General features: G+C 41.4%; 1 protein-coding gene across 1 annotated transcript in view; it reads right to left on the reverse strand.

Annotated features, from left to right (window-relative positions):
- Nucleotides 1-3,590: 3,590 nt before the first annotated feature.
- The window catches only part of kcnh4b (potassium voltage-gated channel, subfamily H (eag-related), member 4b), an 80,328-nt gene continuing 70,227 nt past the window's right edge, over nt 3,591-13,691 (reverse strand). Inside the window, exons 12-16 of the mRNA XM_015963078.3 lie at nt 13,324-13,362; nt 12,005-12,390; nt 7,356-7,447; nt 5,819-5,895; nt 3,591-5,353 (exon numbers count right to left, since the gene is read on the reverse strand). Coding sequence (XP_015818564.3) covers nt 4,427-5,353; nt 5,819-5,895; nt 7,356-7,447; nt 12,005-12,390; nt 13,324-13,362 — 1,521 coding nt within the window. The 3' untranslated portion in view covers nt 3,591-4,426. The remainder of the gene's footprint in view (nt 5,354-5,818; nt 5,896-7,355; nt 7,448-12,004; nt 12,391-13,323; nt 13,363-13,691) is intronic.

Raw genomic sequence — 13,691 nt, forward strand, 5'->3', positions numbered from 1 at the left:
GAGTCAGATTTATAAAGTAAGAAATGATTTTATTACAGTTATAACATGATAAGTGAACTAAACATTTTCTGTGATTGGATGAAGCTAAAGGTGATGAAGGCTATGTGTCAATGTGTTGTTGATCAGAACTTCTGAATCTCGGAGAGCGGCGTCTCCGGATGAAAAAGAATTTGGATTGCTTAAGCTATGAAGTTATCGTCAGAAGCACATTCAGACGCAATCTCTCTGTGTTCTACCTCACTCTTTTGATGACCCTCGTCACGGATCTGAAGGTCAGAGAGGTCGGATGACCTCGGGGCACCCGGGTCCAGTAGATTGACTGCAAACACCGACTTCTCCAGTCCAGAGTTGTCACCAGACAGCACAGGTTGGGATCAGCTTGCGTCTCAGGAATAACTCTTGAGGAGTTGAACAATATCGTTTCTGCAGGAACTATTTTGCTGTCTCAGCTTTGTAGGTGCAAAAAGGTTTTTACGACGTGTCAAAATGTTTGATGGTTAAAGAGGTTTGGCTACAGATAGCCGGTCTGAAGTTTTCTCTAGAACCGGCAAATCACTCAATGTGTTTTAGTTTTAAAGATTTGATGTTATGATTTTCACAGCGTATCGGAGGCTGACATGTTTGAGAGATGTTGCCAAGACAACTCGGAAACACGCTTTCTTTGATTCAGAGGCTCTGATCTGGGTAAAAGGTGTCATGGATTGAACTTAAATGTACTTGTTATTGTGTGGATGCAGGTGTGGGACCTTGTCGTCAAAACATGGTGAACACATTGCAGTGTAGACAACATAATATAACATCCATTCAGTGTGTACAGATTAATGAAGCATTAATGATTGTAAGTAAACAAATGTTTATTTAATGATTATCTAGATTATAAGTCATAGAAGTAGTTAATATTGATTTATTAAAATATTCTTGAATGTAACAACTGATTCGCTGGAGTTCTTCTTTCTTCTGGTGGCAGACAGATGGGACCTTGTGGGGAAAGAAAGTTTTTGTTTATCTTTCAGACTAGCAGAGTCTGAATCCCAGCTGGTGTGAAGGCAGACTCATTTTAAAGGAACACATGCAATATTGTGTCTCCTTTCTGACCAGATGTTGAATATATGGTGAAAGGTCAAACAGTGCCTAAACTGGCCATTGCTGGATGCTACACTGAATAAACAAAGAATCCTGATTGTTCTGGTTAAATATTCAAGGATCAGTCAGGTTGATATTCTATAGTTATATGGAATCATCAAATCTTATTGATCATAAACCCCAAAATACATATGTAGAGTAACCCTACAGCAGTGTTGATTCCTTTTGAGTGTTTTAAAAAAAACAGGCTTTTAAAACTTGCTTTTAATAATTTTATTGCTTGTCTTATTCTCATGTTTGTTGATTTTCTTGTATTTTATTCCGTTTTAATGAGAAACTGTGAAAGATGCAATAGAAATAAAAGTTACTTACTTACATGAGGAAGGAGCTAAGCCACAAAGCAAAGCTTTTAATTTACCAGTTCATCTGTGTCCTAAATCTCACCTATGATCTTGAGATGTTGGTGATGACTGAAACAACTAGATCTAGAATACAAGCGAGCAAAACCACTGAAGTGTGTCTTTTAAACTGAGGTGTCACAGATTGGTCTGCAGAGTGCGGCTTTATGTCACAGCCACCACTAGAGGGCAACAAAGTTCATTCACAGATTTTTTTTTGTTGATGATGAAAATAAATGATTAACACTTCCATTTTAAAAGCATTCTTTCTTTACAATTTTTTTCCACACATGCCTAAAATTTTTGCACTGTATAAATATCGATGATATAGGTGGTCCCCATGGTCATCGGGGCACTCGAGGCAGCAACCCCAAACTGGAGGAGTGGCTAAAGCACACCCAAGGAAAAACATCAGACATCTCAGTCCAGAAAAGTGCAGTTCCAGGAACATCTGTACAGAACCCTCAAGCTCCCAGTCCTCTGGTAGAGGACCCGAGCTTGCAAGGACGAGACCACCCAGGGTGAGATGGCAGTCTCAAGTGTATAGTTGATGCTTATGTTGTCTATAAAGCAGGTGCGCTAAAAGGTCAGATTGAGTCATATCAGTTCAGAGCTAAATCAAGAAAAAAACAAAGCTGACCAAAAAACTCATAAAATTTAAGGCTACTAATAATGAGAAAGCTGTCATGATAAATGTTAACGAGGTATAGTATCTTTCAAAGTCAGAGGACTCCAAAGCACTTTACACGTTAATGATACAATGAATCATTCACTCCGTTGATGAGGAGCTACATTGTGGCCACAAGTTTAAACTAGGGATGTCCCGATCCGATCACATGATCGGAAATCGGCCCCGATCACGTGGTTTCAGACTGATCGGGACTCTGGCTTTACTTCCCGATCCAAGCCCCGATCCGGAGTTGGATACTGGGTTCAAATTAGCAACTTGGTTCTCCTTAAAGGTTGTCAGGCTCCCCTGATGCCCTTAACTTCCACACCCCGTACAAAAGAGATCCAGTTTCTACCTATATTATATTATTTATATGGACTCAGCATAGCGGGGATTATTTTGAGCAGTGCAGCAGGCAGACCGCTGATTATTCATGAACTCCAGCTGCAGCTGGGAGGCTGCACACGGCCACAGAAACATTTTCTAAGTTTCAAGGTGGCGTCACCAAAAAATATATAATTTACACACAGTCATTCGTGTCTGTTCATTTTCTCTCTGGTAAGTTCTGTCTGTTTTTGAGCACTGTGGCGGCTCTGGGGGGTGGGGGGGTGGGGGGGGGGGTGCGGCACTAGAGGGCGCTATAGCTGCCCCTGGATTAGTCATTGCACCCCAAAGTAAATATTAGATTTTTAATTTTTTTTACAATTTAATAGTAATTTAACGTGTGGATGTGGCAATATTTAACATACAAAGCAAAAATAATCAGTAAATTATCATATAGATAGTAAAAACTTAAACCAAAACAGGTAATTGATGCTAACCTTTGACCTCATTTTCCACCTGCGAACGAGTGAAAGGTAGAGCTAGTGGTAAAATGGGTCGGTTTTTGTTGCCCAAATTTCCACAGGTTCAGTCAGAAATGAATGAATCTTTGGAAGTGATCTCAGACCCACAAAAACCTATGGATCTGGATGAAGAGAGTCAACCCTCAAACGCCGCAGCAGTTGAGGGTTTTGCCGCTGGAAATGCTAACACTAACGTTAGCTAACCTTGCAACACTATAGATGGTTTTCTGTGCGGCTGTATGTGTTTAAGATTTCATGGAAAATTCAGCGATTGTTCATATGTTTAAGATGCATTTTAAGGATTGTTTCAGGTGTTGTTGAGGTTTTGTGCACGCATGTGTATCTGCTAGTGTTGAAGGTGTTTTAGAGAACAATAGGTACGCATGACCACTTCCTTCACTGCACCCTCAATAAAAAGACTAGCTCCTTCATAGCACCTGCAGAAAAACATTTCTGGAGGCGCCACTGTTTGAGCATGACGTGTGGACGCGCTCGCGCTGAAGCGCGGCACACACTCTGCTTTTTTTGCGGCCAATAGAATTCAGTATGAATTCAGTTGTGACAACACAAGAAAAAGAACATGACCTGGTAATATATGTTCTACATTTTATTTCCAGCCAAGAAAAATCATTCAGAGAGAATACAAAACTTCTACATATTCCCAATAATGTACAAATATCATCATTTTTTTTCTCAGATGCTTTCGGAATTATAATTATTTAGAATTAAGTCAGAAAACCACCTTCCAAGTTAAATATGGTTTTATTAGTAGATAGTAAACCTAGTTTTAAGTGGTTTTGGTAATACAAGTGTATTGCAATTAATTTGCAAGTATGTCTAGATAATTTAGAAAAATTAAAAAAGAATAATTTAAAGAATTTGATGTGCGTTACTTGATCGAGTTTTGAAAATAAACCAAACTGACAAATAAATATGATGAACTGAGAAACACATTCAATAAATACAACAATCTATGCATAAAGTGCACATCTCATGCAAAAGGGAACCATATGTCATGTTTGTCTATGTGATAAAATATCCAACACTTCTAACGTATCGGCCATGTAAATGCAGCATCAATGTGCACAATCAACAGCTCGTCATGTAGAATGCTTACACATTAAATGTGGAAACCTTTTCCTTAGGAAAAAAGTTAAGAAAACTTTACCATGCAAGACAGGTAACGGGTATCATAAATAGCAAAAGGCTCAAAGGATGTTGGAAAAAAAATACAATAAATATTTTGTTAAAGACACACTTCAGTAAAGCCAACATAATGCACAAAACATGCTTTTTGCATAGAAAATGACAAAAGTAGAAGCCTAAGAATCAAAAGATTAAAATAAAGAAAACGAGAACAATCTTAGCAGAGACTGTTTAAACACTGTTGAAGTTGCATGTCAGTAAAATCAGTCGGCACCTAAAACACTTCACTCAGTCAGATCCAGACTCCATGACTGCTCGGTGCTCTGAGTCTGAACTTCGGTGCTGGGTCTTCGTGATGATGCACTTTGACTGTCTGTACTTTCCACAGACTCCTTGTTTCCCAGGAGACACTCCAAACTGGTGTGGTCTGAGGCAGAGGGGCTGCCTAGTGAGCGAGTGGGCTGTAGAACATCCAGCTTTATTGATCCTGGATCCATAAAGGAGACGGAAGGCTGGCAGAGTAAAGTAGTAGAAGAAGACACTGGCTGGATGGATGGGTGTGAGTCCTCCGTGTGGAAGACAGAGGTAACCCGAGTCAGGTTATGAACCAGAGGATGAACGGTCTCATTTGAGGCTTGCAAGATATTTAGAGGGGAACAGGATCTGCTGGACTGGTCCAGTAGACTATGTGTAGATGAACCAGTAGCAACACTGGACAAAAGGCAAGATAAATCATCACCATCAGGAGACTGCAGGCACAAAGTGGGATGAGACTGGCTGATCGTGGTTGGACTAGCACCCAGAGGTCTGGAGTCCCCCCGCCTGGTAAGGTGTGTTCCACCACAGGAGCCTGAAGTGAGAAGAGATGGGCTGGTCCACAGAAGAGAGGTCCTGCTCTCAGAGCTATGACACAGACCCTCCTTAGATGCAGCATTTACTGAAAGACAAGAGTTAGTGGATGAGGAAGATGACTGGTGGCTCTCAGTTTGTGACGCAGTTGTTCCACTGCAGCTCCAGTGGGCAATGGTTGGACTGGTGTGGATGCAGTAGGGTGAAGCAGATGCTACTGGCACACCAGTACTGGAGGCTGCAGGAATGCAGGCGGGGAACAAAGTATTTTGGAGATTTACAGATATGTGAGCCTGGAGCAGATTCATCATGTGGTGCAGGCCCTTGGTCAGCTCCGACACTTCCTGGTTTAATGTGCCCACCTGTGTAGGTAGAGTAGACTTACAAATACTTGAAATACATGAAGATATAACACTGAGAAATCCTTCCAGGACAAGTCTAATTACAAAAGAGGGGCAGGCAGTCAACAAATAGAGTTGAACTGTCTGTTTATCCTTTGAATTGCTCAGTCAGCGCTCAGAGGAGCCTCTACTCTGCAGAAGTGCCCTGCTGATGGTAACAGCATTACACTACTTTAATTGCTCTCATGTTAAAAGGTTGCACTGGACACAGGGAGACACATATTATGTGTATTCTTAGTGATTTGTTATTACACACCCACACTAAAAAGGCTGTCTTATAAAATACTTTAGTAATACACTGAAAATTTCTGTCTCACTATAAATATCGGCTTTTCTCTTTTAGAGCTCTAAATGAACAGCTTCATGTTGGCACCAGAAAACGTGTAAATCATTAAGCAGTGATGGTAGATTCTGCTAGCAGGCTACCTTTAGGTTTAGTTGATTTAAGCTTTGTTTGACCTCCTCCGTCTCCAGCAGCAGAGCAGTGTTAGCTTTGGTGGACTCTAGAGGAAAAAAGAAATAAAATAAAACAATTTACTTTGAAAAAGTCAGCAAGGGCTTTTTACAACATTTAGTTCATTGAGTCAAGACAAGATTATACAATGCATGTTTACTTTGAGTGAGGGGTTTTCTTCCCGTGTGTAGGAGATGCTCTCCAGGAGAAGACTACAAACACTTTGGGAGGCTCATGTTGTTTGTGAACTGAGTCTTGTGTGTTTTGGGGATTTTATAATTTTGTACTGAAGGCTTTGTCTTCATGAATTTACTTTTAAAGGTGGGCTAACGCTGGTGCAGCACCTGGTTAGCTGCTGCAGCACCTGGTTAGCTGCTGCAGCACCTGGTTAGCTGCTGCTCTGCTGCTGCAGTTGGTGGTGACTTATTTGCTTCTTTGGGAAAAAGGACAACACAGTAAATGTTTCAAAATGTGTGAAGAAGGAAAGAACTGGAGAACACTGGTCAGTCCAAAGGTTCTAATAGATGGAAAATAGATTTTTTTACTTGCATCTATTAAAAGCTTTGGACTGACCAGTGTTCTCCTGGTCCTTCCTTCTTCACTCAGTGTGATGTCCCTCAGCTGTGCAGCAGCTGCTCTCAGTCTGATGATGGGCAGACTGTTGTGACATGAGTATTTCAAATTGCCAGCTCACTTCAGAAAACCTGGATTAAAAAAAAATCTTTTTTTTTTTGCAATTATGTTTATGTCTATTTGGCAGACATACCATTTTTAACCTGTGCTGTAATCTATGGGGGAAACCGGAGTACCCGGAGGAAACCCACGCATGCATGGGGAGAACATGCAACTCCACACAGAAAGGCCGCAGTTATTACCTGCACATTTTTCTCTGCAGCTATAAATTCACTTCATTTTAAAAATGGTGCAGCTAATTAGTGGTGGCATAAAATACTCAAATTTGATCTTTAATTCAGGAAATCTGACCACAAATTTAAGTTCTTTAGTTTTAAATTGGGCACACCAACTTGGAAAATAAGCAAACATATTTTTGTCTTAAATGGATCAGAAGGGTTCTGTCAAAAGTTTAAGCGTTAATTCCATTAAAATGTAAAGATGTACTCCTTGGGACAAAGTATGCCCTTGCATTTCTTAAACACATCTTTAAAAAATTGAAACAGTTATAATGCGATCAGAAAACTGCTGAGAGGACCTGCACAGCTGTTGACTCGTGTGTGTGAAAGAGTAAAGGACACCTGTTGGACCTAATCTGACCTGAACTCAGCAGTGATCCTAGTGGGACTGTTATCAGTGAACCCTGCTCTGACCTCATTTATCCTTTAACATGTTCTCTGACTCTTTGGACACCTGCTGTCATTTCACTCTGCTGTGCTCTCGGGTTTCCTCAGAAGGAGGCAGCACTGTCCTGTTGAATCCACAGTTTCAACTCGAATGTACCTCCAGCCATCTGGCATCAAGGTCGCCCTCACAGCTGGAGGTAGTGTGCCTTACCTTGGGTGTTGCCACCTGTGCTGGTATTAGACGCGCTGTGCTCCATCGTGAAGTTGAACGTGTGCCCATTGTCTTCAGTGCCGTCGACAACCCTGTCAGGAGGGGGGAGGAGATGGGGAAAGTGGGTTCATGTAACAGTAGATGCTTTTCAATTATCATCAGAGCCACAAGATGAGCCACGAACGTGCCATGAGAGCTGCTGTTGGCAGGGACTCATGGGTTTAAACTCAAAGAGAGGATTTCAGTATGGAGGGAGAGAGACATCCGAGCCTTACTAACCAACCTTACTCATGTCTAGAGCTTATTGAGTGATACATTAGAATAACAGATAGCTGGGGTAGGAGGATAAGGTGCTCCAGTAACGAAATACAGGGACATCTGTTGTGATATGCAATGCAAATAAATCCATCTGCACTTGATGCAGGTTTCTGTAGTGAGGCTTGAGGAGTCCACTGCTAAATAAAACTGTCTTCTGAAAATTTAAAATTTATATTCTGAAAATCAAAAATCCCACCTAAAGTTTTGAAGAAGATAAATCAGCTAATCATTTCACTGCTTTAATAATCCCAACTGATATTATATTTGATGTCACTGAAAAGCCTGATTTGTAGGGGTGCACCGATCTATCGGCCCCGATCTTGTTTTTTTTTTCTTCCAAGATTGGTGATCGGGCAAAAACTGCAACAGGTGCACCCCTAGTGAATGTTAAAGTAAATCATTGCCATAGAATAATTTTATTTGGACAAGTGGGTCAAAACAGGTACAAAAGTTTTGTTTTCAAAATTAAACAAATAAAGTCTAAAGGAACAAATTTGATTTTGGAGTTCAAACAGCAATGCTAAATATGTTTCTTTATATTTGAGAACATTACCTCACGTCCAGTTTAAACTGGTATTATTTCATGAGTATTCATATAGTTTCAATTAAAGGAAATATAAACACTTATGTAATCTGCTTTTGGTTAAAACAAAATCGGTATCAGCAAAAATCGGTATCGGCAAGTCAGGTTCTTCTCAAGATCGGTGATCGACAAAAAACAGCAATCAGTGCACCCATACTGATCTTCCTAACAGCAAGATAAAGATTTTGCATCCGTAAGATGAGCAACACAACTAAATACGTGAGCACTGCACTCCAGCAAATAGAATGGTAAATGGTTTGCATTTTGTTATACACTTTCTAGGGTTCTTCACTTCCCTGAGGTGCTTCACAACACAATCAGTCATTCATCCATTCACACATTCACACGCTGGTGATGAGGAGCTACAATGGAGCCACAACTGCCTCAGTGGCACACTGACAGAAGTGAGGCTGCTGAACACAGGTGCTACTGGTCCCTCCAACCACCACCACCACCACCACCGGCAAGGTGGGTTAAATGTCTTGCCCAAAGACACAACAGTATTTTCTGGCAGGAACTGGGATCAAACCTATGACCTTCTGATTACTGGACAACCCGTCCTACCTGCTGAGTTACAGCTGCCAAGCACCCAGTTATGTGTTGGTATTCACTCAATTTGGGCTGCCAGGTGTGCACCAGTTGCTGATATTTGACTGGCACCTGATTGGGCACCTAACTGACAGCAGTTGTGTGCATGAGTCCTGCTATTTTGTTGAGTTTGTGTCTGCTCCAAGCATTGACATGTCACATTATTATTTAACACAATCCTTAAGAATGAGGGCAGTTCAACAGGCTAACTGGAAGCTGATGTTCCAGTATGCATAATGGTAGCATAATTTGGTGTCAGCTCTGGTGCCATTTCCAATCTTTGGACCAAGTTTCAAGTGTCTGTCGCTTTGAAATCAAGTCCTTCAATGAAAACATTAAGTTTGCAAAGATGCAACAAAATGAAATATGTGATAACTTATCATACATTGAATATTTAGTTAGAAGTAACAAAACTATTTAAGTTAGAAAACAAAGCCACAGTTGCTCAGATAGTTTACCTTAGAAACTGGAGTTTAACCAGGCCAGGGCTGCTCGACTATGACAAACATGAGAACCACGATTATTTAGATTGAAATTGAGATTCTTTACCACAATCTTTATTATTAAAACATAATTTAAAAATATTTTTAGTAGGAATATGGATTTACTAATGAAGACTTCTTTAGATATCTGCAGTTGCAGGACTATCAGTATTGTAGTTGCTGCTGCAGCGCTAATGTGTACAGGGAGAGAATTAAGCGCTTAAATCTACATAAAACTCTTCTAACTACATACATTAGAATTAATGGTAGAAGGATTAAGACTCAAGTTACAGTGGTAGAATGGTTCAAACAAACTCGACAGTATGGGAGAAATGTTTTAGGAAAATCCTAATCTACCTCTTTATCACTCCTAAAATAAAGTCTGGTCACAATCCTTATGCTGGAGGGAAGGTGTAAATTAAAGGTCAAAAGCCAAAAAAATACTACCAGTCACAACTCTTCCACACAGATTCAGACAGCGTTTCTCAATGTCAAGGCACGTGGCCTTACGAGGTGATGTCTTACGAGGCCAGGCGCATTGCTTACGAGGACACTGTTCTTCCTTGGTCAAAGAAAACGGTTAAGTGGAACAGACTTGCATCACGTGGCCGCGGCTTCCACGGCAGTCACGTAACATCACCATAGACTGAACATCACGTGACACGGGAGACAACGTTATATTTTATACGTATTAGTTTCAATTTGAATATATAATGAGCCTTTTACTTTTTAAATTGTGTTTATATTTGTTAAATTAAATATGTAAGCGAGTTACTACCCGCTAGCCACCGAATATAAAAATACATCTGAAATTAGTTGACTTACTTTTAAACTTGAAATTTCCCCCTGAAGTAGCTGTCGGCTTTTGATCCGCCATCCTTTTGAAAATACCGCGGTGTATTCTGGGTAATTTTTGACCAAGGTTAGGCTACAAGAACCCTCCCGTGCATCCTTGCTCAGCTAGCTAAATGGCAAACAAACGGAGAACACACGCCTCAGTAGAACATGAACATTGGAACACATCTTGGCGGTTCCTGATGAAGTATCTCCTAGGCAACTGGGGTGGCGCCAAGACATCAAGGCGAGGTTCCTTGGGATTGAGGAACACCCAGAATCATCACAAAGTAATGTGGGAGTGGAGAGGATTAGATGTGTTAGAGTGACCCACTCCACCATGCTGGTTGATTCTCAACAACTCGTGGTTGAGGAATGGGATGCTGATCTGGAGTAAATCTAGACCAGATTGGTGACCACTTGAAAATGGATCATCCATGTGCTCCTGAGCATGATTACTGTGGGAATGTACAACCATCCAAACCACCAGGCAACACCAAACCACTAGAGTAAATACCAAGAGGAAAGTATCTCAGGGGATTTTGGCATATTTTAGTGCATTAAATGTATCCGAGTTGGTTTTTCCACAGAAGCAGGATTCTTACAAGTTGTACCTCAATGTAAATGTGACTAATCATACCTTCCATGGGTAATAAAGACACACCCATCCATCCTCTTCTGCTTTTTCAGGGGTCGGGTCGTGGGAGCAGCAGCCTGTGCAGGGAGGCCCAGCCACTTGGGCCAGCTCCTCCAGGGGAATCCTAAGGTGTTCCCTGGCAAGCTGAGAGACATAGAACCTCCAGCATATCCTGGATGTCCTCACAGTTGGAAAATCTCATCAGGGAGGCATACAGGAGGCATCTTAACTAGATACCCGAGCCGCCTCAACTGGCTCCTCTCGATGTGGAGGGGCAGCAGATCTACTCTGAGCCCCTCCCAGATGATCGAGCTTCTCACCCTATCATTCTTTAGAACACTACACAAAGCTTGTGACCATAGATGAGGGTAGGAACATGGATTGACCGGTAAATCAAGAGCTTCGCCTTCTGGATCAGCTCTCTCTTCCCCATGACAGACTGGTACAACACCCGCATCACTGCAGACGAAGCATCAACCCATGCTCCATCTTTCCATCACTTCTGAATAAGACCCCGAGATACTTAAACACTTCCACTTGAGGCAGAACCTCATCCCTGCCCGGGAAAAGGCATTCCACCTTTTTCCAACTCAAGATCATGGTCTCGGATTTAGAGGAGCTGATTCTCATCTCAGCTGCTTCACACTTGGCTGCAAACTGCTCCAGCAAGAGCCAGAGATCATGTTCTGATGAAGCCAACAGGACCACATCATCTGCAAAAAGCAGAGACCTGATCCTCAGACCAGCACTTGGTGATAAACTGGAGAAATTACTAACTGAATTAACAAACCACCATAGATATTGTCTAAAAAACTCTTCTGAGAAAACAGACCCATACAAGAAAAAAATTACAATAAGTCATCATTGGGTCATAATTTGGCCGTCACGATGGAAGAGGCTTTTAAAATAACATAAAATAAAAAGGGTAGGACTGTTTGAAAAGGGCAAATTAGTACAGTAGGGAAGTTAATGAAGCAAACCAGGGAGCGATTTGACACTTTTAGGCAAGCACATCAAATGCTTGGAAAAACATCTTTATCTTTAATGGGTCATCAGTCATTTTACATAAGCTGAATTGAATCGCAACACATACATTATTTTTTTCTATGCCAAACATGTAGATATGTTTTTAAAAGTCATTCTGTTCTATCTCCGTGCTTTATTTGTACTTTGGTTGTGTTCGTAAAGTGAAATGTGACAGATTTACCTGGGACTAAGATCCGGAGGGGCAACAAAAGTGACATTTGGGATTGGCAGCTTTGAAGGCTTTAGCTCAGCTCCAGAATCTCCGTGGGCTGAGGATGAGGCCAGACACTGGACTGATGCAGGAGAACTATGCTCTTTGTTTGATGGTGGCTGAGGGGAGGAGCTCTGCCCGAGGAAGCCACGACTGAGGTTTGGTGAACGACAGCGTCGTAGGGCACTAAACTGTCGTAATTCATCCCCGAGCAGATTCCCCAGGGATGTACGTCGAACAGGGCTTGCAAAGCTGGGCAGCAGGAGGTTACGTCGAGAGCGAAAGGCTGGAGAGGGGTGAAAAGACTCGTCAGGGTTGTCAGTCCTTGTCTCCACAATGGAGGGGAGGTTGGGTTCCTGCCACAAAGGAGCACAACATCAAGAGTTACAAACTGTAATTATTTTTTTTTACCAAACTAAATGTAAAACATTGTGATTTTTTAAAAATGTGTTTGAAAAAAAAAGCAATGCTGCTAAGAAATCAGAAAAAGCCCCATTTTCTAAGTGAATTTAAATATGAACCAATTTTTAATCTAGTTTTAAAGGATTTGTAATATTGAATTAAGGAAAGGTATACTGCTGCCTTGGTGACCTTTGTTGTAGAACAGCAGGAAATGGTGTGCGATGAGAATACGGCACTTAGCTAGAAAAGTAGCTCACAAGATTTTGGAGAGTATGACCCAGTTAGTGATCTAATCCTGGGTCTGAACTGCTGCCTGTGCTAAATGAGTTCCAACCTGTAGGGGAAGACTAGCCTAGTGAACTAGACCAAATTCTTGCTTTGCAAAGAATGGTCTAGGCATGCTCCATTGGAACCTCAGCAGCTCCTACCAGGACTCTGGCTAGCCAATCACAGCTCTCTAGAGGGGTTTCAAACACATAAAGAGCTGTGATTGGTCCATAATGGTGGGCCAATCATAGTGCTCTATCTGCTTAGTGAACAAATCACAGAGCTTTATCCGCTTTGTGGGCCAATCAGGGCACTCTATATGCCTGGTGGGTGGGATGATGCAACAGAGTGAAACAAGAGTATGTCACATTCATTGTCCAGTGGAATGCGGAGATCATTTGAAAGACAACGGTAGAACCCGCCCCACAACCGAGAGCCGTCAATGGAGCATGGCCAGACTAAATAATACATTTATTTAGTCTGGCTTGCCAGGCTAGGGGAAGACCTCTGCAGCAGGAAAACAGGAGGGAATGCCTCAAATAAGGCACATGCTTCTGTTTCATGGTGCTGCTGAGCCTTTATGACACACATTTCTATAACTTAATGTGTGCTGAACTCACGTGGAGAAGTTTGGGTGACCTGGAAAATCTGCTGTGGCCCTGCAGCAACAAAAAGAAAATACAGAAGATAAAATTAAAGAAGACGTATTGTGAAATATTTTTACATTCTCTATTGAATTTATTTATTTGTGGTTATAGATTTGAAACTGTTTTGAAAATAAATGAGAAAATAATGCATTGGCAAAACGTTATTTAAAGCTGCTATGGCGATTCTACAGAAAAAAAAACTCTGTTTTGAACGCAAACACGGTCACAGAACACTTACCCCTCCCCTCAGGAAACTTTCTATGGGAACTGGAAACCCATGATGTCAGAGGAAACAAGAAAGCGTTAAACACCAGTTGCTGTTTTCTGGATTTTAACGTATT

Source organism: Nothobranchius furzeri, chromosome 16 (assembly GCF_043380555.1).
Source record: "Nothobranchius furzeri strain GRZ-AD chromosome 16, NfurGRZ-RIMD1, whole genome shotgun sequence".
Taxonomy (NCBI): Eukaryota; Metazoa; Chordata; class Actinopteri; order Cyprinodontiformes; family Nothobranchiidae; genus Nothobranchius; species Nothobranchius furzeri.